At 38.2% G+C, this 27636-nt stretch overlaps 1 protein-coding gene across 1 annotated transcript in view; it reads right to left on the reverse strand.

Annotated features, from left to right (window-relative positions):
* Positions 1-792: 792 nt before the first annotated feature.
* Positions 793-27636, reverse strand: part of LOC139713318 (arrestin domain-containing protein 2-like) — a 35071-nt gene continuing 8227 nt past the window's right edge. Inside the window, exons 2-8 of the mRNA XM_071625064.1 lie at positions 26195-26294; positions 19268-19334; positions 9658-9805; positions 8825-8921; positions 7665-7921; positions 2143-2842; positions 793-953 (exon numbers count right to left, since the gene is read on the reverse strand). Of these exons, the coding sequence (XP_071481165.1) occupies positions 793-953; positions 2143-2842; positions 7665-7921; positions 8825-8921; positions 9658-9805; positions 19268-19334; positions 26195-26294 (1530 nt within the window). The remainder of the gene's footprint in view (positions 954-2142; positions 2843-7664; positions 7922-8824; positions 8922-9657; positions 9806-19267; positions 19335-26194; positions 26295-27636) is intronic.

A 27636-nucleotide genomic window follows, 5' to 3' on the forward strand; every position in this document is an offset into this window, starting at 1 on the left:
TGGGGACATACGGTACAATCTTGAAAATATGCAATAACGCACAGCACTAATCCCTTCAGTTTCTAATTACAATCACTATCTGTGTGTTCTGTCAGGCGGTAGTCTCTCAGTGGATAAACTCTTGATTACAACCAATGTCCCAGATGGGAATACCTTAGCCAGAAGGATGAGAGTAAAAGACAGAGAGAATATGTTTCAAAAGCTGCAATCTGTATCATTACCATCATTCACTGGAACACTAACAAGTCCAACATATTCATATGCGAGGAGGACAGTATGTCTTTCTGGATGTCATCATGAAATTTTCATCCCTTTTCTTCGTGACTGATTCAGCCATTCTCTTTTCTTTGCTTCTGACATAGAAACACTATTTGAAGAATGCATGATCCGCTGGACCTGTGGCGTCAAACCTCATGATGAAGTCTCCAATGCCGCACTACTACCAATAAATTGGGAATTTGGAAATGACTACAATTCTACGGAACAGGCAACTCAGATGCTAGGAGCATGTAGAATGTGCCACAATGTGTAAAGACAGTCTTGAGTATGCCAATTCCCAGCTCCAGAGGATGTAGGAAACCAAGCAAGACTTTGCCAGAACGTGTTAGGGCCGGCATCGACCTGCTGGACAGGGTCACGTGGAGGGTGGGTGTAAGATATTCTAGCCGCCTGCTGCCTATCCCAGAACCTGGAACATCTGCAGCAAAAACTAAAATCATGATCAAATTCAAGTCAAGTCTAGTCAAGTTCAGGCACTTTGGCTAGTTAATTGTCCACTGGCCGGGACATCAATCATCTCTGCTGGACAGTGGGGAAGGCCCAGGCATAGATGGGGACGTAGTTGTAAGTGTCTGGATCCTGGTCCTCCCCATCCTCAAAGTCATCTCCTCTGTCTCCTCCACTCCGCCCATCAGAGCCACCAAAGATGCACTCTGCATACGCATGAACACAATCTGTTCATGCAGAGAGAGAAAAAAAAAAAAGGTGTAACAACAACAACAACAACAACAGCAAATAAATTGGCAAGTTACATTTACTAGACTTTATTTCATGGCTACACCAGGGCCCCGTTTCATAAAAGATGTTAGGATGGCAACTCTCACTGGAACGCATGGCAACTTCCCGCAGCAACAGCCAATCAGGAAGCTGCATTCTTGCCATAATCATGACAATTGCTATTCCAGCAAGAGTTGCTATCATATCAACTTTTTATGAAATGGGGCCCAGCACTCTGAATGAAGACAAAAAAAAAATAGGATACTGTAAACGTCAATATTTTCGCGCGATTAATTTTTCGCGCTGAGCGGCTCGAAAACATATTTGCGGGTTCTTAAATTCGCGCTCGGCAGCGGGTTAATACACAGTCGCTGTTTTCATCCAGCGATGCCAGCGTACGATAAGCGACGTAGCGAGCGGCGCGAGTGTGAGTACAAGCGCTCAACTACGTACAATAGTACATGTATTTTACTCGATACATGTTCTGTAGGACTAGTACTGTAGTCGCGGGGGGATGTAGCACACCAATCGGCCGTTAGCTCGGTGCATGCGGTGCGTGCGATGATACTGCTATATGCGTAAACATGTCTGTACTACGTAGCAGTATCATCGACGAAGCACACCAGGCCGTTCAAAATGTGCATAGAAAATTGCGAAGATATATTCGCGCGTTTTTGAATTCGCGCTAGCCGAACGTAGCGCGAAATCCGCGAAAATTAATGTACCGCGAAAATTTCCACGTTTACAGTAGTAAATTACTACAAATTGTGTCATCCGTGGATTCCACACCATTTCCACACCATTTCCATGCATGGGAGTACTTCCTAGATTATTTCTCATGCACAATAAAAGAGATGACTCTAAAATGGCAAATTGTAATGTGGGGGTGATCTCAGTAGAAGCTACAAGGAAACATTCATAGCATTGCAGCACAACATGAATCTAGTACCCCTTCTAGTCAAGACAATTTTGAGTACTCACAATCGTGATTTGACAATGTTCAGTGGACCTTAATTACAATATAAGGAGTGAAGACAAGAGGTACTGAACACTGTGTTACTCATTTCACAAGCGTACTACCCTCGGCAATTGAAATGCAGCAGCAATATCTCGAGTTGAAAGACTACATAAAATGAGAGCACTCACTGTCACCACTTGTGGATGTATCTTGGAATACATGAAGGTTGGGGTTGATAACAGGTGGAGGAGGCGAAGATGATGGAGGTGTGGGCGGGGCCGCTGCCATGTCCCTGGTACTGGGAAGCTTGGTGGGAGCAGTCCTCACCGGCTTCAGTTGGACCTTATTCTGCTCCAGCTTGGGAAGCACCAGAGGTCTCCCATTGGGTGCCGACGAGGCTGACGATGGTGACGATCGACCGGCAGTGGGCGTGGTCGGTCTGGGAGCAGTAGCATGGGACCTCGGCTTGGGGGCGCATGGACTCGGCGGTCTCATGGCGGGACAAGGGCTGATTCTGCTGTCGGAGGGCGACCTGCTGAACTCGGGGAGGTCAGGAGCATTTCTCAGTGGCACTGTGGAGGTGGTAGTCTTTGGTGGGTTGCCCATGAAAGTGCCTGACCCAGACTCATATTCCGGTAGAGGAGGTGCACTAGGTAAACTTGGCGGGGAGGGTCCCCCAGGATACTTTGGGGGTGGATCAAGTAACTCCATCCCCATTGAGGGAGCAAATCCTCCAGGCCATTCCATTGGGGATGGGAGTTCCACTGTGAAACCAGAATTCGGGAGAGGTTGTTGGGGCGGTGGTGGCTCTCGGTAAGGTATCGTTCCAACTGTGAAGGGAGCATCAAATACCACCTTCTCCTTGCTCATAGTGAGGCCAACAGTGAACTACATATGAATATAGCAAGAAAGATAAATGACAACAAATTCAACTCCGCCAGTTCTTACATGCAAAGATTGACAAATATATGCATTCATGATAACTTGATGTTACAAAAAAAATCTTTGCTATTCATGAAGTTCAATCTATATGTGGACAATCAATGCTGTTTCTGTACATTAAATCGACCATGCATCAGTCTCTACTTCACCTGTGATAGTTAAAGGATAGGCTTGGTTATTGAAAACCTCATTCTTTTTTTCAATATGCAAGACAAAATGACGAGAGACATCAAATAGTCTAGAAATCACATGAAGATCTATACATTGACAATATTACTCCAGACATTGCATTTGTCATTTGCCAAGGAAACAATTTCATTGTTTCTATTGCCATGCTTGTTCTTTTTTTAAATCTTAACTTGAACCACCTTCTGCTGTTTTATTTAATTTTCATTATCCACACTATCAACATTGTATTAAATTCTGTGAATTCAATTTGAGAAACACAAGGGCTTTCATTATATAAAAATGGCAAGATTTTAAAGAGTACACCAATTCTTTTCCTATAATCATAATCATAATTTGGACATAGAATCAAATATCTCATTATCTGCAGTTGTGCTTAATTTATTTGAAAGGCAAAACATAGTTTCATAAGCCTGCAGAAATTGTTAAATTCTACTCTTAAAATGGACACATATGCGCAAGAAATGTGTGAAATAACACTGCAATAACACAATTTCAGTTATGTAACAATGAAAATGTGTAATATTAGCCAGAAAGGTACGCCAAAAAATATTGCAATCTAGGAGCACACCTGATTGTGGTTGCTACATGATGTTTTATATTCAGTTACCAATCGATAACAACATATCAGGCAATAGCAGTTTACATCACGTCAGATGAAGAGTTAATTGCATGCAGCAGCTTGTTAGCTGCAAGTGATTCAATACTACAGCTAGGGCACGATTTGATCATCACATACTAGTTATCATTCTACCAACCCAGTGCTGAACAGAGAGGGCGCTTCAGGAGCAACAAGGAAAAGTAGAAATTACACGGTGCGTAATATATGTCCCCGCCGGAAGCAGGATTTTGTAGCAAAATGTACAATACAGGTCAATAATCAAGGTCAAAGGTCAAAGAAGTCAAAGGTCAAAATTCTGTGTAGAAGTTTTGAAGCCCTCACCTGGTGCCATCACATAAAGCAAATGGAATCAAAATCGGGTTACAAATGGCAAAGGAGTAGCATTTCGTAGCCATTGTACAATATAGGTCAAAAATCAAGGTCAAAGGTCAAAGAAGTCAAAGGTCAAAATTCTGCGTAGAAGTTTTGAAGCCCTCACCTAGTGCCATCACATAAAGCAAACGGAATCGAAATCGGGTTACAAATGGCGAAGGAGTAGCATTTTGTAGCAAAATGTACAATACAGGTCAAAAATCAAGGTCAAAGGTCAAAGAAGTCAAAGGTCAAAATTCTGTGTAGAAGTTTTGAAGTCCTTACCTAGTGCCATCACATAAAGCAAACGGAATCGAAATCGGGTTAGAAATGGCGAAGGAGTAGCATTTTGTAGCTAATGTACAATATAGGTAAAAAATCAAGGTCAAAGGTCAAAGAAGTCAAAGGTCAAAATTCTATTTTGAAGCCCTCACCTAGTGCCATCACATAAAGCAAACGGAATCGAAATCGGGTTACAAATGGCGAAGGAGTAGCATTTTGTAGCAAAATGTACAATATAGGTCAAAAATCAAGGTCAAAGGTCAAAGAAGTCAAAGGTCAAAATTCTGTGTAGAAGTTTTGAAGCCCTCACCTGGTGCCATCACATAAAGCAAACGGAATCGAAATCGGGTTAGAAATGGCAAAGGAGTAGCATTTTGTAGCCATTGTACAATATAGGTCAAAAATCAAGGTCAAAGGTCAAAGAAGTCAAAGGTCAAAATTCTGCGTAGAAGTTTTGAAGCCCTCACCTAGTGCCATCACATAAAGCAAACGGAATCGAAATCGGGTTAGAAATGGCGAAGAAGTAGCATTTTGTAGCAAAATGTACAATACAGGTCAAAAATCAAGGTCAAAGGTCAAAGAAGTCAAAGGTCAAAATTCTGTGTAGAAGTTTTGAAGCCCTTACCTAGTGCCATCACATAAAGCAAACGGAATCGAAATCGGGTTTATGGCGAAGGAGTAGCATTTTGTAGCTAATGTACAATATAGGTAAAAAATCAAGGTCAAAGGTCAAAGAAGTCAAAGGTCAAAATTCTATTTTGAAGCCCTCACCTAGTGCCATCACATAAAGCAAACGGAATCGAAATCGGGTTACAAATGGCGAAGGAGTAGCATTTTGTAGCAAAATGTACAATACAGGTCAAAAAATCAAGGTCAAAGGTCAAAGAAGTCAAAGGTCAAAATTCTGTATAGGAGTTTTGAAGCCCTCAACTAGTGCCATCACATAAAGCAAACGGAATCGAAATCGGGTTAGAAATGGCGAAGGAGTAGCATTTTGTAGCCATTGTACAATATAGGTCAAAAATCAAGGTCAAAGGTCAAAGAAGTCAAAGGTCAAAATTCTGCGTATAAGTTTTGAAGCCCTCACCTAGTGCCATCACATAAAGCAAACGGAATCGAAATCGGGTTAGAAATGGCGAAGGAGTAGCATTTTGTAGCAAAATGTACAATACAGGTCAACTAGAAATGTCGCTATGGCGACTGGTATGCCTCCACCATAATGCATGATTCTCCTAATAGGTCCAGATAGTACATGTGGACAATGTGTGATTACATTTTCACAAAATTGGCAAAATATTAAAACGACAAGTTTGTCACAAATGTGTTAAATGTTCACCTTCCTTGACCTACAGTAGGTTTAATTGGATGAATAGGAGAGCATGTATTTGGGAGTTAAGTACTTTAACTTGACTTTGACCCATTCATATGTTTATGCATTGAGTTATTTTCAAGGTACGGAGAAAAAGTGCAATTTCTGCATTGAATAGTAAATTGTTACCATTTTCATCTGGCCTTTGACCCTAGAATTCATAAAATAATCACTGTCAGGCAGAACGTGCATAAATATGTAGTACGTTTCAAGATAACTGGAGCCACTTCTGAGATATGGAGGAAAAGCTTATTTCAGCACTTTCACTTGATCTTTGACCTTTTGACCTTTGAGGCAAAAACAAATTTAAAGAAAAAAAACTTTTCCAAAGAATCTCCATCAGGTTATGCATGCATACACCAAGTGTAAAAAAAATAATCCTGCCAGCACTGCATAAACATGACAGAAATAGTAAAATTTTGAAGTGTTTCCCTTGACCTTTGACCCCTGACCTTTGACCCCATGAACCTTAAATTTTCTAGATAATCACTGCCAGTCAGTACATGTATATATACTATGTTCCATGAAGATAACTTGAACAATTTCCAAGGTACAGAGAAAAAAGGTGAAGTTTTAATATTTTTACTTGACCTTTTAACCTTTGACCTCATCATCCAAACTTTCACCAGAGAATCTTAATTGGGTAATACATGTATACACTAAGTTTCAAGAAAATATCTTCAGGCATTGCATAGATATAGTGGAAATAGTGAAATTTTACGTATTTGACCTTGACCTTTTGACCTTTGACCTTGAGCATGTGCACCCAAAAGTTGATAGGCACAACTTCACCCCCTAATACACATACATGCCAAGTTTCATTAGGATACCTCAAAAGGTTTTGATAGTTACCCTGTCCACAAAATTCATTACAGACGGACGGAAGGACGGACGGACGGACGGACGGACGGGACGGACGGACGGACGGACGGACGGACGGACAACCCGAAAACATAATGCCTCCGGCACCACTTCGTGGCGGAGGCATAAAAATCAAGGTCAAAGGTCAAAGAAGTCAAAGGTCAAAATTCTGTGTAGAAGTTTTGAAGCCCTTACCTAGTGCCATCACATAAAGCAAACGGAATCGAAATCGGGTTTATGGCGAAGGAGTAGCATTTTGTAGCTAATGTACAATATAGGTAAAAAATCAAGGTCAAAGGTCAAAGAAGTCAAAGGTCAAAATTCTATTTTGAAGCCCTCACCTAGTGCCATCACATAAAGCAAACGGAATCGAAATCGGGTTACAAATGGCGAAGGAGTAGCATTTTGTAGCAAAATGTACAATACAGGTCAAAAAATCAAGGTCAAAGGTCGAAGAAGTCAAAGGTCAAAATTCTGTATGGGAGTTTTGAAGCCCTCAACTAGTGCCATCACATAAAGCAAACGGAATCGAAATCGGGTTAGAAATGGCGAAGGAGTAGCATTTTGTAGCAAAATGTACAATATAGGTCAAAGGTCAAGGTCAAAGGTCACAACTGAAATTCTGAGTAGAAGTTTCACAGCTCGCACGTAGTGCTATCATATAAAGCAAACAGAATCAAAATTGGCTCATAAATGACAGAGAAGTAGCAAATTGAAGATTTTGATCACACACAGACGCACACACGGACACACACACGGACACACACACGTACAGAGCCCGTTTCATAGTCCCCTGCTCGAACTCGTTCGGCGGGGACAAAAATTTTGTACTAACAAGATTGAAATCATCTCACACTTTAAATCTCAAAATAATCCAAACCAACTCATTATCCTGGCTAACCATATCAGCAAGGCAGGTATTCTTGAGTAATTGGATGTATTTGCAAGCAAATTCCAAATTGTGGGAAACAGAATTTGAGCTCTTCTGAGAACTATGCTATAGATTTAAAACATGTGATGTCAGAACTCCATGACACAGCTAAAACAAAAACAAAACAAAACAAAAACAAAATGGGATGATGGAACTTCAACCTCACCTGTAGTTTGTAACTAACAGTGATGATCTTGCACGAGATAATGGAGGGTGCTATGGGAGGAAGCTGGATGTAGTAATTGTTGGCACAGTGGCGCTGGTTCTTTGGTAGCACGCCCAGATCCATGGTGTTAATCTGCTGGTTATCGGTGAACGTTTTGCCCTTGATTCGGTACGCCGTCTCCTGTATCAGAGCCATCTGAGACTGGATTGCCCTCTTGGTGCCGTTCTGGATCTCGAGATTCACTGGTATCGTCTCTCCTGTCAGGTAGTTATGAAGAACGAAGGAGAGCAGTTATATAGCCCCATTCATACTCGCATTCTAATTTCAAAATAAACAGGCATCTTTCTCTGTGTGTGTGTGTGTGTGCGTGAGTGTCTGTGTGCTTTAAAGAGACAAAATATTGTATCATAAAATGTAAATGCTGACATATTTGTTAATTCCAGCATGAACAAACTTCAACAGTCATCAATGTACTTACTCACAGTATCAACTTAGCTCTATCCGTTCTGAAGATTTCTAAAGATTCCTTAATGGGGGGGGGGGGGGGGGGCGAGGGTAGCCCATTTAAAAAAAAAAAAAAAAAAAAGAGATCCTATTCCCCTAGGGACACAACCTGCCAAGTGTGGTGAAAATCCATCATGGGGTTTTCCTTTCAAGAAGAAGATGAAAATGTACAATTTAGGCCCAAATTTGGAACATGGGTTAATACAAGTTAGCATGCATTCGCACAGCATTCGGTAGGTCCTTTAACCCACTGGCTCAAATTCATGAAGGTGGTACAATTGAAACCATGGTTTAAACCATGGACAATTTGTGTGGTGCGCCAAGTGTCGCACGGCCTATTTCGTTACGAAATCAGTCATTGATCACTTCGTAACGAAATGACAACATTTCGTCGATGAAATGATAATTTCGTTAACAAAATAAACATTTCATCAACGAAATAGGCCATGCGACACTTGGCGCTCTATAGAAATTGTCCATGGTTTAAACCATGGTTTCAATTGTACCACCTTCGTGAATTCAGGCCATTGGGGACGAGTCCCAAGTATAGCATACTCAAGCAAGTGTATGTGGGATATGCGTGTTGTAGTAAAATCAGCCAGTCCTCCACAGGTTTAATGGGTGCTAGTCCCAAACAGGTGGGATCAGCTACATACCTGGACAGTAGCCCTTTCTGTCAAGAGTCACACTGGCCTGGAAAGATTTGCGACACAAACATCCAATGTGGTGCTCCCTGCTTTCATTCACAGGAACCTATAAGAAAACACAGACAGAATGATGAGAACTTAATGGAAGAATTTTGATAATCAGAGCTGTTGACAGATATAGATTTCACTGATATTGGTGACTCTTGTTTCTTTAGAGGAAAAAGCATGATAATGCAAATGTCAACAGCTGCTGATGTCATTAATAACACAAATACCTGTAATGATAAAACTGCAACTATCCCCGGTAATGATGATGATGATGATGATAAATAATAATACTAACAATAATAATAATAATAATAATAATAATAATAATAATAATAATAATAATAATAATAATAATAATAATAATACTAATAGTAATCATAATAATAATAATAATAACAATAATAATAATAACAATACTAATAATAATATTAATCTCACTACCTCCACACTGATATTGAATAATACTGTTACTACCACTACTACTTCTACTTCTACTACTACTACTACTACTACCACTACTTCTATACTACTACTACTATTGCTACTACTACTTCTACTTTTACTACTACTAGCACTACTATTACTACCACTACCACTAGTACTACACATTTCTATTAATATTAAGGGAAACAAACAGAAAAAGAAGAGGAATAGAAACAAGAAAAAAAAACCAGAGATACACAAAATCAATCTCTAGTATATATAACAGGGCTATGTTGTTGTTCCGAATGTCAGCAAAGACTTCTAGGTCCTATACATTCTTCTCAAGTGGGTGTAAAGCTACATGTACAAACCAAGAGCTCAGGTTGGTTGATGTCAACATGTTCGATGATGGTGAATCCCTGCAGCGTTCTCCTCTTCGACTTGAACCAGGTTCTGACGATGACAGCCTCCAGCCAGTAGCGTATCCTGGCATGCTTGGACTCAAAAGATGTTGGAAGACTGAAAGAGAACAAAGAAAAACTGCATGACTACTGGAGGCTGATGAAACACTGTCTGACTGGCAGTATGTCAAAAAAAAAAAACAATTACAATTGGACTTTTGCATTGATAACACCTAATATGATTAAACCGTTGAAATGCTACTTTCAGGTCTTAAAATATGACATCTTAGCTCCATTTTGCAGAAAACCCCATTCAGTTTGGTTAAGCAGTCACAGAGAAATGTGGATCGTTGTAAAGCATGTCGTGGGTCTGGTTCTTCCAAGTTTAGCACTTGGATGCCCTTAGAACTGCATAGTAATGTGTGAACACAATGGACAGAACTCGAAGGGAAGGGATTCCTGACATGCTCTACAAAAATCCTCAATTCTCTTTGACCACTGAAGCAAACTGAATAGGGTTTATTCCTGTAAGATGTGGGTAGTAAGTTATAGTTTCATACACTGAAATTGTATTTGGAATGATTCACTATTTTCAAAGTTATCATTGTGGAGGGTCCCATTGTATTTCTTTTTTTTGGGGGGGGGGGCATACGGTATATATCTTTCAGAAGAACTTAATAAGATTTATACTTCTATATCAAAGAGGGCACATTTATTTATTTTTTTTTGGGGGGGGGGGGTTTCACATATGTTTTCATGATCCCATTTAGGTTCGAAGGACAGAGAAAAAAGAAGACATAATCATGCTTCAGTTTAAAATTTTGCTGAATAACAGTCTTCAAATGATCATATTTTCAACACATCTTTGATATGGGATTTTTAAACATTCAATAAAGAGTACAGATGAAAAAGAAGTTTTTTTCACAAGAATACACAGAGTACACTTTTATCTGGGGTTGATGATATGTGACCATGCATCATAAAACGAACAAAAAGTCGCACCCCTTGATTTCACGTAAGGACTCAAAAAAGGTGATAGGGGTCAACCAAGTCAATGTTTCGTTTTTCATATTCTATTAAAGAGCTATCCTTCTTCTACATTATTCTTAAGTTTGGGATCATAAAATGCATGGGAAAATGGATTTTCAGCAGTTTTTCTGCAACCCTTTTTTGTAGAGAAGTGAGATCAGGTATGTCTTAGAGGCCCCTTTTCATTTCTTGATAATCTTTTGCACACTCTTCACTTTCAAGTCTGATAACTTTTGAAGGGATAACACTACCGGTACTGCTTTGAAAGTTGGCATTAATCATGGACAGAATAGGTTGATATAACATGCTCAATTTCAATTTAATCTGATAATCTCTTCATTGCTGTTGCTCCAGTGGTTTACATCCTGTTGTTTGTCCTATTCATCGCACAGCTAGCACGGTTTGGTAAAGATTAAGCGCTTGAATAGACAGATAGACAGTGTACTTCAGAGCCTTTTTTCTCGGTTCCAAACTTTTTCCAGATTGTGCGCTTACTTTCCATTATTTAGATAAGTTAGAAGAGTCCATTTGAATTGAGTTAAACATCATTTTAAAGGTTAGAGTCTGCTCTTTCAGAATCTGTCCTTAACTAAAAATCCATGTCTGGCGACTTTTTGTTTGTTTTGTGGTGCAGGGTCACATATGAAGAATTGGAATGCATAAATTGATATATATGCCATTTTCCAAGTTTTTACAGGTCATCATCAAACAGAGAAAAATCAAATCTTTTAAAAAATACTGCACTTGCTACATAACAAGAAATATTTTTCAAGATATATGTAAATTGTGTGAATTATCAGAAAACATTTTTAATTCATTCGTTTTTCAGCAATTTCAAATCTCAAATATCTCATGTTGATGAAAATGGATATATGTATGCTTTTACATTTAAATTCTCCATTAAAGTATTTTTTTTCTCGGAAATTCAGTGACTTTCTTGTGCTTTCTTGGGGAACAAGCCCTGCAATATACCTGAAGAATCTTACGTGGGCATTAATTTTTGCTGTTGTTTTGCAGAAAAAAAAAATAGTGAAGAAACATTTCAATGACTGGTGAACGAACACCTGCACCTTGATCAAACATGACGCCGCTTGCATTATAAACACACTTGTGTCTTGTGAAATTCAGTTTATTATTAACTGTTTGTCTCTGTGCCACCTTGCAATGCACAAGAGCAAACAGTACAGTCTCTGTATGTCCGGATGTACAAAAGACTTAAAAGAGGCCCCAAATAAAATTTTTTGCACCTTTCAGTCTCTGACATAAAGGCATAGGGAACATGCTCAAGAAACCCGCAAAAATATCTGCCTGACATTTATATTCTCTCAGTTACAGCAGGGAGGTTTTCTCTCACCTCCCTGGTTAAAGGTCCTGTTTACCTTTGGGAACAGTGATTCAAAAAACTTTCAAGATATGGCATTTAATGCATAGACTTCTATGTGTAGGTCTGTTGTACCACAAAACATCTTATCATATAACATAATTTTTCACGATAAAGACAAAATATAAGGAGATATCTTTATTTTTCTCAACAAACTGTAACTGTAGACGGTTTAGTCTGGAAACAGTTTTATAATAACTATTGTTCATATTTTGTATATCAAACAATACTTAACATCCATTTTACCAATTACTCTTTTACAGTGGTTGTTTCTACCCCTAACTCACATTTTAGAACTATTTTAAAGCACTACTGCTGGATTTTTGTTTCATCTGCAAATGGTAAATTACGACATGTGTTCGTCATCCCCAACACGTCACATAAATATACTATGGAAGTGCATACACAATGTTATGAGCCCACATCTGCCGGACAACCACTAGATTACTGTAATACAGGTTCTAAGAAAGACTCTTCCATTAGACACTCCAATATTAAACTCTCACATGTTCACATAATTTCATGCTACTTTAACTTGTTTATAGTGTTAGTGTCCTCAGTCATCTAAACTACAGGTATCACATGGGGATATCTACTGCTTTACAATTATGGACAGCATCCACTTTTGAAAAACTATAAATTCGCAGAATACAACCAAATGAGGTGTTAAAAATCCCTCACAGTGATGAATTAGGCAGTTTTAATAGCGTTTTGTATAGCTCGATCAATAGCTGAGAAAATTCTAAGGCATATCAAATTTACATTTAATGTGTTTCCATAATGCTACTACTCAATACATCTATTGCATTAGCACAATGGACCAAATGCACTCTGTGCTCTTGCCAATTTAACATACCATAAAATGCAACTTGGTCACTTGATACAGACAAAGTAACACTACCAATATAGTTCAACAACATTCAAGCTGCATATTTGAAACATCATGTAAGACATGGTACTGTTACATCTCCCACATGATATGATCACCCATGAGATATTCATCACACCATAGTACAACACAGGCAATTAGCGTGACAGCTTCGATACAATTACTGGCCAGACGCCTGCTCATTCATCATACTAGGCACAAAGGGAACCTATTACAAACACCTTAAAGGACAAGTTCACCTTCATATACATAAGGATTGAGAGAATGCAGCAATATTAGTAGAACACATCTGTGAAAGTTTGAGGAAAATTGGACAATCTGTTCAAAAGTTACGAATATTTTAAGTATCTGCGCAGTCACTGCTGGAAGAGAAGACTACTACAGTGTTAGATGCCACATGCGTACAACTACATAAGGAAAATAAAAAGAGAATTTCACAAAACTTTACTTTTTGAATAAAGTGCATATTTCTTCAACTAGCTACTGACGTATGTTAAGGGAAATATTATTCCCCCTGCCTTGTGAAAGAGAGAAGTCAAGTGTTCTTTTGTTATGCAAGAAAAATGGAAATATGTTGAATTTTCTTTATTCTTTCTTTACATCGTTGTACTCATGTGACATCACAAGCTATAGTAGTCTTTTCATCCAGCCGTGACTGAGCAGAAACTTCAAAAAATCATAACGTTTGAACGGATTGTCCGATTTTGCTCAAACTCTCACTGATGTGTTCAACTAATATTGCTGCATTCACTCAACCCACATGTCTATGAAGGTGAACTTGTCCTTTAATGACACAGTGGAATCAAGTATTGAGTTTGCATCTACTGAACTGTCAAGTTGGTATTTCCACGTTTGGATAAATTGCTGAGCATACATGTATTAATCATTGCGAGCACCATACACCTTTCAACGTTGCATGTTATCGCTATCACTTCCAAAAAAGGTTTTCAACGCTTGTGCTTTTATTATCATTGCTGCATCCGTGTTTTTGCTATACGTGTATCATACGCCTCAAAACACAGTAATTGGTCCCATCAACCTCCTGATCACTACACTGTACCTTCAATCTCTCTTAACTTCCAACTAATCGTCCTTGACTGAAAAATAACCTGTGCAAATTGTGTCACTAGTTGATTCACACCCTATGCAAACATGGCCATCAAAATTTCCTCTTTTGTCCAACATATTGGACAAAGCACTTGTCTATATGGTTCTAACTATGCGGTTCTGGTATAGAAAGAGAAAATAGGTCCATTTTAATCTTTAAAATTATGAGTATTTGAATTGAATGGAGCCAAATATTTTTCTATGTCTTATGAGATTTATCATCCTCCATTTTTGCCCATACATATCTTCTTAATTTGTAGTTTGTTACAAAGCTTTGTAATGTATGCCAGCAGGCCTGCTATGTTTCCATAAACAAGAGGGAGAGGGAGAGAGAGGGAGAGAGGGGGAGGGAGAGAGAATACACGACATTGTATGTGACTGGCTTTTGACTCTGTCAAACTTCAAGTCACCACTTACTTGAAAGCAATGTCCTTGGCTAAACAATAGTCTGTGAAACAGGAGAATGTTTTTTTTTTTTCAGGAATGATTTTCAAATCTCAAGTCCAGGGTGGCACATAAGAATAGGGTGAGATTTTGTTAAGACTTCAGCTTGACAGAATCACAAAGGAAATTTACCTGCAAATATGATATTGGTAAGTTCTCCGCTCCCCTTCCTTTTGTAGTCAAAATTCTGACATTCTGTTTCTAGAAATGGTTGTATAATTATTGTTATATGAAAGGGTTCCACTTGGTGCTCCATACAATAGTGAGGAAATTTTGCTGTTGTGTGTTGATGTTTTTTTTTCTGAAGCCAAGTAGAAGGCTACAGGTGTAGACCTAATATAAATTTACTAGTTCCTCATCATGCAATGAGCATTCCCGAAGATGAGTAGTACTGTGTAAAACCACAAACATTCGCAGCATGAAACTTTATCAAGTTGGAGCCGACGGCCTTTTCACTGCATAAAACTTTCACAAATTGCCAGCTGCATTCGGAATTTGCATTGTGTCAAAAAGAACTTTTGCATGAATTTTACTTTCATGAATAGTGGCTCCGTGTAAAATTTTCAAAAGTTCCATGCAAACAAAATACTGTAAAACGAGGTATGTTCGCGAAATGTTCGCGAAATTGAAATGAACGCGAAATTTCATGTCTACACTATATGCATAAATGCCAGTGGCAATTAGCAAAAATTTCATGCCACGAAAAAGGCCGTCGGCTCCAATTCACGAAATTTTCGTGCTGTGAATATAAAATGTTTTACAGTATGCGTTTAATTTGTGCAGCATTTTTCAGGTATAAATCACACCATCGTGGGCAGAAATCATGTCATCTTAAAGCCAGCAAAAACAACAACAAAATCTCAAACAACTACAGACAATAAATACACACTACTATTCTTATGACACAGAAACTCACACCAACACTATTGCAGTATTAACAGATCACTGCTGATGGACTCAACGACTTAATAGACTTGTCACTGATGATTACTTATTACTGACCACAGAATGACTGACACACCAGCTGACTGCCTCATATCATGTGTCATCTGCTTGCAATATTAGCAAATTAAAGGCAAAGCAACTCTAGCGTTAAATTTGACTTTAATAACTGGAGTACAATCAAACCAACAGAATGGGAGATGTTTTAAGCAAATTGGACATGGATTTACCCGTTGAGGACAGACTGATTTTGCTACAACACGCATTTCCCATTGACACCTGCCCGAGTATACTCGTGACTTGTCCTCAACAGGTTTAAGGAAAGATAAGAATTACAGTCATACAGAGTTTCACTGAGTAATGATTTCTGCATCAACCACATAATATATTAATGCATGTCAAATAGGTTGTGATGTCATCACCCCATAACTCCCCCATTCACTTGTTTAAAAAGAAAGGCTGTTCTTGTGGTCAGTTATTCAGTGACTGTACCCTCTCCAATCTTAAAGTCAATAATGTGTTGAAAAAAACATTTCCACACATTGGTAGTCAAGGATACTATTTGTTTTCTCTTCTCAAAAAAGAGTATCTAGTGAAGATGTAGGCGTGTGTCGATTAGAGACTTGTACAGAGGAACATCATCAATGGATCTAGCTTGCATATTTATGTGGTTGCATTTGATGACAGCTTGTTAAGAACTCCAAATATTCCTCATCTAATGTCTTCATCTGATGGTAGAGGGGTCAAGGTCAATGGTAGTCCCCCTACCCCTCCCCCCTAATACTGTAAAACATGATATATTCGCGGCATGAATTTTTCGCGAATTGGAGCCGACAGCCTTTTTTGTGGCATGAAATTTTCGCGAAGTGCCACTGGCGTTCAATGCATATAATGTAAACATGGACTTTCGCGTGCATTTTCATTTCGCGAATCTTGGCGCTCGCGAAATTAAAGTGCACGTGAAAATTCCTTGTTTTACAGTATTTTTTTTGGGGGGGGGGCTGTGGAAGGGGGGGTTGTCAAGGTCAAGTCCGCTCATGTGGTAATAATTTATGGATAGAACCGTTGGAAATTCGCAGGGGTTTTCTGATTTATTTTTCCATTTTCTTGATGTTGTTCTGGTGTGCTTTTTTTTTTTGGTGGGGGGGGGGGGGGGGGGGCAGGTGGACAGGTCAAAAAGAATGCAGCTGCCAAGGCCCCCCCCCCCCCCCCCATTCCATGGACCCTGCAACATGTGTTGGAATATGTAAGTTCCTGTTTCTTTATCAAACTTGCATATTTTTTTGATATTTCTGTTTTATCTTGATCACATTTAATGTATTTAACCAGTTACTTAATCATGACAAGGCAATAATTCCCAGAGCATAATTCCTCCAATAACCAAAAAAAAAACCAAAACAAAACAAAACAAAACAAAACAAAACAAAACCTAGTACTAAAATGCACAACAAAGCATGTTGCAGCATTTTATACACTAAAAGATGCTCCATGATATCATGCCTGAAAATGTGTTTTTGTTCTGTGTGACTAATCTCGCATTCTAGGTCCGTCTCCTGTCCCTGTGGTGAAGTAATACGATCGACTAACCTGAGTCATGTGACTCGTATTGATATATTTCTGTCATCCCCTCCTCCGACACTGTAACTGCTTTTAAGGAATGAATCCCTGCCCGTTGCACACAATCACTCAACATCACCATATAACTTACACTGAGCCAGACCGATATTGAATACACATACACACAAACCTACACACACACACACACACATACACATACACATACACATACACACACACACATATATAAAGTTTTAACTTTCACTGGCGCACAAGATCAAGAGTTTGTGGGAATATGTGCATTCAACCACTTAGAACAGATTGTGCACATTTTTTTTTTAATACCGGTACTGTATTTTTATGGGGGAAAAAATTAATTCATTCCAGGCACGATAATCATTGGCTTTGGACTAGGTCCAAGTGTCTTGTCAAACAATTAATGCCCATGCCAAGATAGGATATAGGTCTTGGAATCTTAATTTGTATTAGTACAAATGCACTATAAATAGTAAGAGGGTTTGACATGTGTAAGCCACAAAGATGTATGAAAATAGATACCACCACAGATAAACAATTATGACTGTCCACCGCAAACCCTATTGATTTAATATGCGGTATTCTGCACTTTCGAAAAGGGTGGCATTTGCAAATAATGGGCAGTTCACATCACTATCGCTGCTTTTTGTCTTTACTGGTATTTCACTTGGCAAGAAAAGAATTTATAATGCCATACCAAAACATTTCTAGGCGAGTTCATACAGTGCTGCAATACATGTGATTTTCTCATTGGCAAAACTTTCACATTGTGAAACTTGCTATTGCTGTTGTTTTTCTTAGGGAGGAGGTAGAGTTATTAACAGAACAGATATACCTCAGAACTCAATGAGTTTCAAACCTCTGACCTTTGACAAAAGTTTTTCTTTGAACTTGCCCTTGGATTTTCAAAGGTACCTCTGTGAATTTGTGAATCTGACTAGGAGGTGTGTGAATTACATGTACTTTCAGGTAATGAAGTGTTTATGAGCAATGACACTAACAGACAGACAGACGGACAACCGCACTGATGCACATGTGCATACACACCTACACACACACTTACACTACAACAATCATAGCAGTGGACTCTCTGAAAGGTTGAACAAAAATGCCTCCACATGCAAGCACACCCTTTTGGAGAAAATTATGACCCAGCAATTACCAAAAGGGTGTTCTTATTCATAAACAAGAGCAATTTTGCTCGATGATATGATATCAGATTTATCATAGGCATAGTAGGTCAGAATACTGTTAAATACACATACTACATTGTTATATACAGCTGTACTTCAGGTCACAGTTAATATTCTCATTTACAAATAACAAACAAACAGACAGACAGACAGACAGACAGACAGACAGACAGACAAAACAAACAAACAAACAAATCAGAAATGTACCACTATTTATCATGTGATCATGAGATGGATTCACTCACTATCCAGGGAGAATAGTGACAAATAAATGAATATTAGAACCAGCTCTTAGCCAGATGACGATGGTGCCCATGATATCCATAGTTGGTGGGCATAGAAAGGACATGTTACAGCACAATGAAAATTCATTCAAAGGGTCAATATAATGTATTATCATCTATATACGACGTTTTAGCGGCGCAGTAAAAACGCGTATTGTAGTTCACTCAGTTTTTACCGTTCAATATCAGAGCATATTGAACGAAACGCATAGGCCAACGTATTAATTCCCCATAGGCCACCGTTGTTACTTGCCATTCAAGATCACACCATATTCAATTCTTTCTCGTTTATTGCGCGAGCGCTTGCTGAATGCGCAAATGCTTGCTACTCGTGGGCGTCATTTTGTTACAATTCACAAGCGCGCAAACATCTTGCTACTTGTTTGTTTCATACGCAGTTTTAGGGGCTTCCCCTTTTCAGTGCTGGGATGTGACTGCCGACTCAACTTCAAAGACCAGTAAAAGCCGGGCAATTTTGTGCAGTTTATGCTTGCTCTACTTGATTGTATAGATGATAATAATTATATTGGATGGCCTTGATTCATGGAATACCAGGGAATATTGCACTCATTAGGGGCAATATTGCACTCATCTTCGATTCATGCAATATTGGCCCTAACTCGTGCGATATTCCCTGGTATCCCATTCATAGCCATCAAATATAATATAAATATTGCCTCCCTACATGTCGACTGTGCAATAGAACTCATCTACTCACCCCTCGGGCAATAAGAATGAGAAGGGAAGTCTGCTCTGGCCCACTGGAAGAGTTGTTGCAGAACCAGCTGACAAAATGCATGGGATAGCAAAAGATAAAAACAGATATTCAAATTGATGAACTATTGCATTAAGTTGTTATTATTGCAACTGAGTGACAAACTGCCCTACAGCAATGTAAATATAAAACAATTGAAGAATTATGTTGATGAAGGATAATTAGTCAATCATTTACAATAAAAACAGATACTGCCTGATTTTATCGATAGCCCTTACCACAAAAAGACAATAATACAGCAACAAAAGAATAATGTCAGTTACTGTAAAAGTAGATATTTTCCTGAGAGTAATCTTACAAGGTCAGCCAGGTAAGATAAGTTTCATGTTTCTTGATTCCGCAGAATCAAGAAATTAGCTAACTGGAACATATGACAAGCAAAAATATTAATATGCTTTCATTTTCAAGCCAGTTTCGGGCTGCTAATTTTGTAGCTCCATTATGATTACATTATGTCAGTCAAATCCTACACAAATTTGACACCAAACCTGCTGTTAAATACAATTTATTGTAAAGATGTTTCTTGCTACAGCACACTTTTCGTCTAAACACTATGGCCCGAATTCACAAAGATGGTACAAATGAAACCATGGTTTAAACCATGGACAAAAACCATGGAGCGCCAAGTGTCGCATGGAATATTTCGTTACGAAATCAGTCATTTCGTCGATGAAATGATTATTTTGTAACGAAATTTGTAACTACTTGAACATTTCGCCCACGCAATGATAATTTCGTTAACGAAACCGTCATTTTGTTGACGAAATGACCAATTTCATAATGAAATATTCCGTGCGACACTTGGCGCTCCATGGTTTTTGTCCACGATTTAAACCATGGTTTCATTTGTACCACCTTCGTGAATTCGGGCCATTATTTCAGACAATGCATGACATCTGCAAACCTGAAATATAAAGACAAAGTGTACAGCATCTCACACACTACATTCTGATGAAGCATCTCTTATACTTATGCACTTTCATGTGACAACATGAAGATGACGAACTTTTCAGGCAAACATTGTGAAATCAAATGAAAAGCAGGTACAAATACAGACAAGGATTAAGTGTAGCATCTATGGTCACAAAAGAACTCCTAAGACAATCCATTCAAAATTTATGAATTTGTATAGCTTTGATGTCGCCATTACTGGATGAGAACCACTACAACAGTTTTCTAGAATAATGAAAAAGAAAACAGAAAACAGGGGGAATAACATTGCCTTTAACATATATGTCAGTAATGTCAGTAACAACTCAAAGGTACATATTTCTTTTTAAATGTTGTTTGATCTTCCTCAAACTTTACTGATGTGTTCTACTAATATTGCCATAATCACTGAATCCATGTCTATATTTGGGGAAACTTCACCTTTAATTCCCTCCCCTAATGCTACAAAAAGATCATTCCTGCTTCCTCCCACCGGACATGTTGAGTTTTCAAACTGATGATAAGATTTGAGAGAGAGAAAAAAAGAGAGTGCACCCTCACCCCCCCCCCCCCTCAACATTAAAAAAAAAGAATAGAAAAGAACTCTGGTATGTATTCACAAATGTGTATAACATACATCCAGCAATCTAGAACCATTTTGGTGCTCCCCTTCCTTTTTCTTCTGATCTAGTTCATTCAATTCAAGCAGCGGCCCTGGATAAAATGTGTGTCATCTTGCCAAATTCTAGGCTACCATCCCCTTCTTTTGTTTACATAGCTGTGGCATACACTTTTCCCTATTTTTGTCTTTTTGATTTCCTTTGAGGTCACACAAAGGTGGAAATGCTTAAACTTAAAATCAATGCTGGGGAATATATATATTCATACATACATACACACATATTTACATACGTACATAGAAATATTTTCATTTACATATAAATATCCATGCATACAGAGGAATACAGATATATGAAGTCTACATAGATATATTGACAAATAATATCAAACAGTTCTACTTGAAATACATTTTCTTTTACTAAAATATATTGTCAAAATTGTGGTATTGAAGCAATATCCTTATATCTCATTCAAACATGGCTTGTAAGAGGGACCTGCCAAAGAAATTTCCTGTGTTTATTCTATCAATACACTGAAATATTCATTGGCTCATACTGAAACCTTGTCATGGCATAAACATTGTGTTTTCATTGCTAGCTCATACATCTATCCAGGTTACAGATTTTGAATACAAAGACAAATTTTGACTTTTCAAAGTACTGTAAAAGAGGAATTTTTTGTTCAAGTACTTTTTCGCACTCAGCCTAGTAAGATGAATTTACATATGGCATTGCACAACCAGTGAAAAATTTGTACACAATTATCATTATTTTTTTTTTTGCTAGTTTCATGTTTCAATGTGCAAAAATTCCCCCTTTTACAGTACAACCCATTTTCATATCTTTATCTCGTTTTCTTTTTCCTTTTTGTTTTGTATTGTATTATATCAATTTGTATTGCTTTGCATTATACCACATCATATTGTATTGCATTGTATTTCATTTATTGTGTTACTACACAAGAGTGCAACTGGAGGTACAGTATAAAAAATGTTTTATATTGATTAAAAACACAACCTGCCAGGCACTCTAAAGAGAAGCCCCCCCCCCCCCCCCAGTCTACTGACTCATACAGCTCAGTACACACCATTGTCACAGCCTCTATGGGGAGACACCTTGATATATTGAGGCCCCTGATATTTGTCTTACACAGCACACATCACATGTGCCATGACGCGTGGTGACGCAAAGGTGCAGCTGTAGACAATAGCATTACTACCAACAATACATGTACATTGTAGACAAATATACCAATTATAATGATTTCTGTACACTAGAAAGAAAAACAGGTTTGGCATCATCAAAGTGAAATGGACTTGCAGATTTCACTAGCTTCTGTTAATAGGAATGTGGTACAGCGGGTGACCCCCCCCCCCCCCAAAAAAAAAAAAAAAAAAAAAAGGAAAATGCATTTTGAAAGCTATTCATTAAAAAATAGCACATGATGAAGTTCTACACCCTGTGAAAGTGCTCCATAGATTTGTCAGTGATGATCACATTTTCACCGATACATCAGTACTCAAACACAGCATGTTTTAATTGCCTAAAATAGACGAGAAAATGTGGCCGAAAGTTTGAAAAAAGATATTCATCAAAAGGGGTCACTTTTCAAGCTTTATCCCTCCTACAGCTTACTCTGCATGTACCATCATTATTACTCACCAACCCACAGTCAAGATTTAGGGAAAGATTACTCCGAATTTTGTCCGGCATATTAATGTCAATCTTGATAGTCTTCTTGTCTCACTGGGGCAAAAAAATAAAAATAAAAAATAAAAATCAGGTTTCCTATACTCTCGGTCTGCAAAATCTCCATGGTAACATTCTGCAAGTACAAATCTTGTTCTAACAATGAAGCAATTTCTCTATCATTACACTCATTTAACATGGATGATGCAACCTCACAAATAAAAAATTATACACACTTTTCCTGCTGCACAATTAAAACTGCACAGAGCAGTCTATAAACTAGCTAAACTTAAATGTCATCGAAACAAATTTTTTGATATCAAAATCTGGACACTAATCTACAAAATTTACTGTAACAATGCTGAATGGGATCTGAACTTTTTTATCCAATGAAAGAGGTTAGCCTTGAACTGAGTTATTTTAAGAAGAAACTTATTTTTGCTTAACTTTTATTACTTTCATGTTATTTTGATTAGCCAAGCTTTTGAGAGGAAAAAAATACAAGTTGAACATTAATTTGTATGGTAGAACTTCAGTAGTTATGAAGCAATCAGTATACAAGACCACTGGTAGCATGGAACTTAATACTTTTGCAGCAGCACTAAAAAACAGACTTCGGAAGGAAGATCTTATTTCTGACACACATGATAACTTGCAACGGGTAACTACGTGTACGCGCTAAGCTCTGTGAAGACCATGAAAAGCCTACATTCAACAGAATATTGACATCTGACTGTGGGTCACAATTTCACTTCTTGAAAGCAATACCAGCACAGGCCCTAATCCCACGCTAATCGGTCGACAGCCACAAGTATTTTCTGCCCAGTGGAGTTGATTACAAAAGTTCAAGTAGCAGTAATAGTATTAAACCACCAACTGTGACTAAACTGACTCACGCTCCTTCTTTCCCACAAAACCCCTCCAAGTATCCTACAATACAAGTCTCCCTGCAGTTTACAGTTTTGTTCTGTTTTTTGATTACTTAAATTACACGATTTTAGGGCTTTTCCGAGATTCCGCAGAGAAGCTGAGCTTAGCAAGATCTGGTTGGCTTGTGAGAGTGTAAAGCTTGGTAAATACCCTTCCTTTTTGGCTTTCTGACAGATGATGGTCCATACGTGGAAGTGAGTCAAATGCCATTCATTGTACTTTCCCTTGGTGCATGATATTTCCTTGACGAGCAAAACAAGCTGCCAAACAATCCCTTTCTCTTTTCATGTGTGGAGGGGAGGGAAGAAGAAACTTTGTCTAATTCAGAAAACTGGGGGAAAAAAAGGACTCATGGGCAAGAAAAAGATGAACTGATAACAGGAAGGAAAATGATGATCATAATGATAGAGATGATGACAACTGGTTTGAGCAAAAGCACACACAAAAAGCTGTTCAACTATTTTAAATCCACACACACACACACACACAAAATGTGCTGCCATGAACTTCAATAACGCCTGGCAAACTCAAGAAGCAAAGACATAGAATACTGCAGATGCAGCGTGTTTCACTGGGAGGTTTATTTTTGTGAATTTCTCAAGCTCAAGTAAAAAAAAAATTTAAAAAAATTGTGCGTTCAACAACCAACTATAATAATGCCCTCCAGTTACATGAGAACTATAGATATATTGATAGCTGCCAATGTACAATACAATACATGCAACATAGACAGGCAGCAGTTGCATATGCCTAGCCTACTATGTACACACGTACATAGTACGATATTCATGTCCCCAATTGCAATTTGGACCACCCGCAAAATTGTTTGACAACCTCTGACTCAAGAAATATTATGCCTACATAGTATTTGGCATCTACCGGTAACTAATTGACAATAGCAAAAGTGACAATTATGAAATTAATTCATCAATTACATTTCATTTTTTAGCTTTCAGTCTTTTAGTATTCACCATGTAACGATCACAATCTCATGTGCTGAATTTATACTTGTATATTACACACGCTAGCTTTCTTTTTTTTTTCAAGGGTACAATTTTACACATATTATTTTGTCTTTATTATGCTGTATATTGTACACTGATTCTCACCCAATATGCAAAGTTTTTGACAACATTGGGTCTGTACAATCCTGCTGAAAATCATTTTACAAAAAGCTAGCATGTTTTTTCATTTATTTGTAAATGGTATCATTTGATACATGCATACACACTAGAGGTATCAAAAGCATCAAATGAAATTCAAAAACTAAAGGAGAAAGGAAGTTGTCGGGTTAACTGTCATAAGTGGTACAGTTCTTTACAAGATGGTCCTGAGGATTTTTTTAAAAAAAGAAGAAACTAGAAATGTCGCTATGGCGACTGGTATGCCTCCGCCATAATGCATGATTTTCCTAATAGGTCTAGATAGTACATGTGGACAATGTGTGATTACATTTTCACAAAACTGGCAAAATATTGAAATGACAACTTTGTCACAAATGTGTTGAATGTTCACCTTCCTTGACCTTGGTTTAATTGGATGAATAGGAGAGCATGTATTTGGGGATTTAAGGACTTTAACTTGACTTTGACCCATTCATACATTTATGCATTGAGTAATTTTCATGGTACCGGTATGGAGAAAAAGTGCAATTTCTGTACTGAATAGTAAATTGTTACCATGTTCATCTGGCCTTTGACCCTAAAATTCATAAGATACTAGTAATCACTTTCAGGTAGAACATGCATAAATATGCAGTAAGTTTCACAATAAATTGAGCCACTTCTGAGATATGAAGGAAAAGTTAGTTCAGCACTTTCACTTGATCTTTGACCTTTTGACCTTTGAGGCAAAAAAAAAAAGAAAAAGAAAAAAAAACTCTCCAGAGAATTTCTATTAGGTTACACATGCATACACCAAGTGTAAAAAAAAAAAAAAAATAATCCTGCTGGCATTGCATGAACATGAGGAAAATAGTAAAATTTTGAAGTGCTGCACTTGACCTTTGACCCCTGACCTTTGACCCCATGAACCCTACATTCTCTAGATAATCACTGCCAGTCAGTACATGTATATACTATGTTCCATGAAGATACCTTGAACAATTTTCCAATTTACAGAGAAAAAAAAAAAAAGTTTTAATACTTTTACTTGACCTTTTGACCTTTGAACTTTGACCTCATGACCCAAACTTTCACCAGAGAATCTAAATTGGGTAATACATGTATACACTAAGTTTCAAGAAAATATCTTCTGGCATTGCATAGATATGGTGGAAATAGTGAAATTTTATGTATTTGACCTTGACCTTTTGACCTTTGACCTTGAGCACGTGCACCCAAAAGTTGATAGGCACAACCTCACCCCCTAATACACATACATGCCAAGTTTCATTAGAATACCTCAACAGGTTTTGATAGTTACCTTGTCCACAAAATTCATTACGGACGGACGGAAAGACGGACGGACGGACGGAAGGACGGACGGACGGACGGACGGACGGACGGACGGACGGACGGACGGACGGACGGACGGACGGACGGACGGACGGACGGACGGACGGACGGACGGACGGACGGACGGACGGACGGACAGACGGACGGACGGACAACCCGAAAACATAATGCCTCCGGCACCACTTCGTGGCGGAGGCATAAAAAGGTGGTAGCATTCACTGCTCTGAAATTCTGCCGATACATACCTGTGAGTTGCAGTTTTGTGTTGAGGTATTCGTTGACCACTTGACCCATACGAGCCTTGTCTTGTTCAACAGGCTTCTGCAAGTTTCCACTTCTTGTGACCTGACATGGACAATAACAGACAGAGAGGGGGGAAACATAGAAGTCATTACACAAAGAGCACAAAATCCACTGGTTTTAGTAGCAGTACAATGTAGTATCACAAACACTGATGCTATGATTATAATCATAACCAGATTATTGTCATTAAAATGCAGCAAAATAAAAAGAGCACATTAATGAGAGGAAGAGGAAAATCAGAAAAACTGCTCCAAAATCATTCAAATATATGAACTTTTAAAGGTATGGTTTCTAGCATAATGAAAGAGCAACATCACTTTCATCAAGCAGGGGGAATGATATCACCCTTAACATTTATGAGGAACAAGTCAAAGGAATGTGAACTTTTCATGAAAAACAAATATATTTTGTGGAATTCTCGGTGGAATTTTGTGTATTTGGGAAAACTTTCCCTTTGAAAATTTAACATGCATTTTCCATTTACCAAAGCCCCAGATATCTTGGGATCTCCTGTTATAATGGTTTAAATATAGGACTTAACAATACACAATATGTTTGTATGCAAAGTCAGTGACATACGATTGTATCCAGGCCACAGACCTGGGAGAGGATTCATGGCATAGGGCCTACTTGATTTGTTTTTGACTCACTGGTTGTGGTAACATCACGAAGAATAAACAACGTCATTGTAACAAACAATGGGACATGGACATCCTTTGTAGTGCAAACCACAGTAGGGAATCATCATCAACAACAACAACCAAACACACACACACACACACACACACACACACACAAATTGAATGCTTTGGCTTGAGGAATAAGTTGTTTCGATTGAATACCTCTGTTTGCTAATTAAAAGTGACGGATTGATTTAGAGAACGTGACTGGACAAGGATGGGAAGAACAACAGGATAGGAGGAGGTGGGGCAGGTACAAATCAGAATACCCTCATCCACACTAACTACTGCATTTTCCTGTCCAACAGATAAGGAACCAGAACATCCTATCAATTGACAATTCTGTTGTTACTATTTCCTTCAAGATGATAAATCAATGTACTTATCAAGGCGACATGAAAATATATCGATACAGTGTATGTGCCCTTACTCCAACATTAAATTTCCCTTTAAAGTCGTGAAGTGTGATATCTTACTAAATACAGCAATATATAACATTTCTGATGTCCCTAATGGCTAAATCAGTATCATATAAATGTCATATCACACACTCACAATCATAGACTGCCAACTGAACTGTTGAATCATGCATCATAGAAGTCTTCATATTACAGTCATTTTCTAGTCCGCTAGAATTTTGATCAGACCCAAACTGCTAAAATATACAGTACTACATTGTATGTACATGTATTAGGCCTATTGCT

Source organism: Diadema antillarum, unplaced genomic scaffold (genome assembly GCF_040938485.1).
Source record: "Diadema antillarum isolate AM-2024a unplaced genomic scaffold, OU_Dant_1.0 seq00001947_RagTag, whole genome shotgun sequence".
Taxonomy (NCBI): domain Eukaryota; kingdom Metazoa; phylum Echinodermata; class Echinoidea; order Diadematoida; family Diadematidae; genus Diadema; species Diadema antillarum.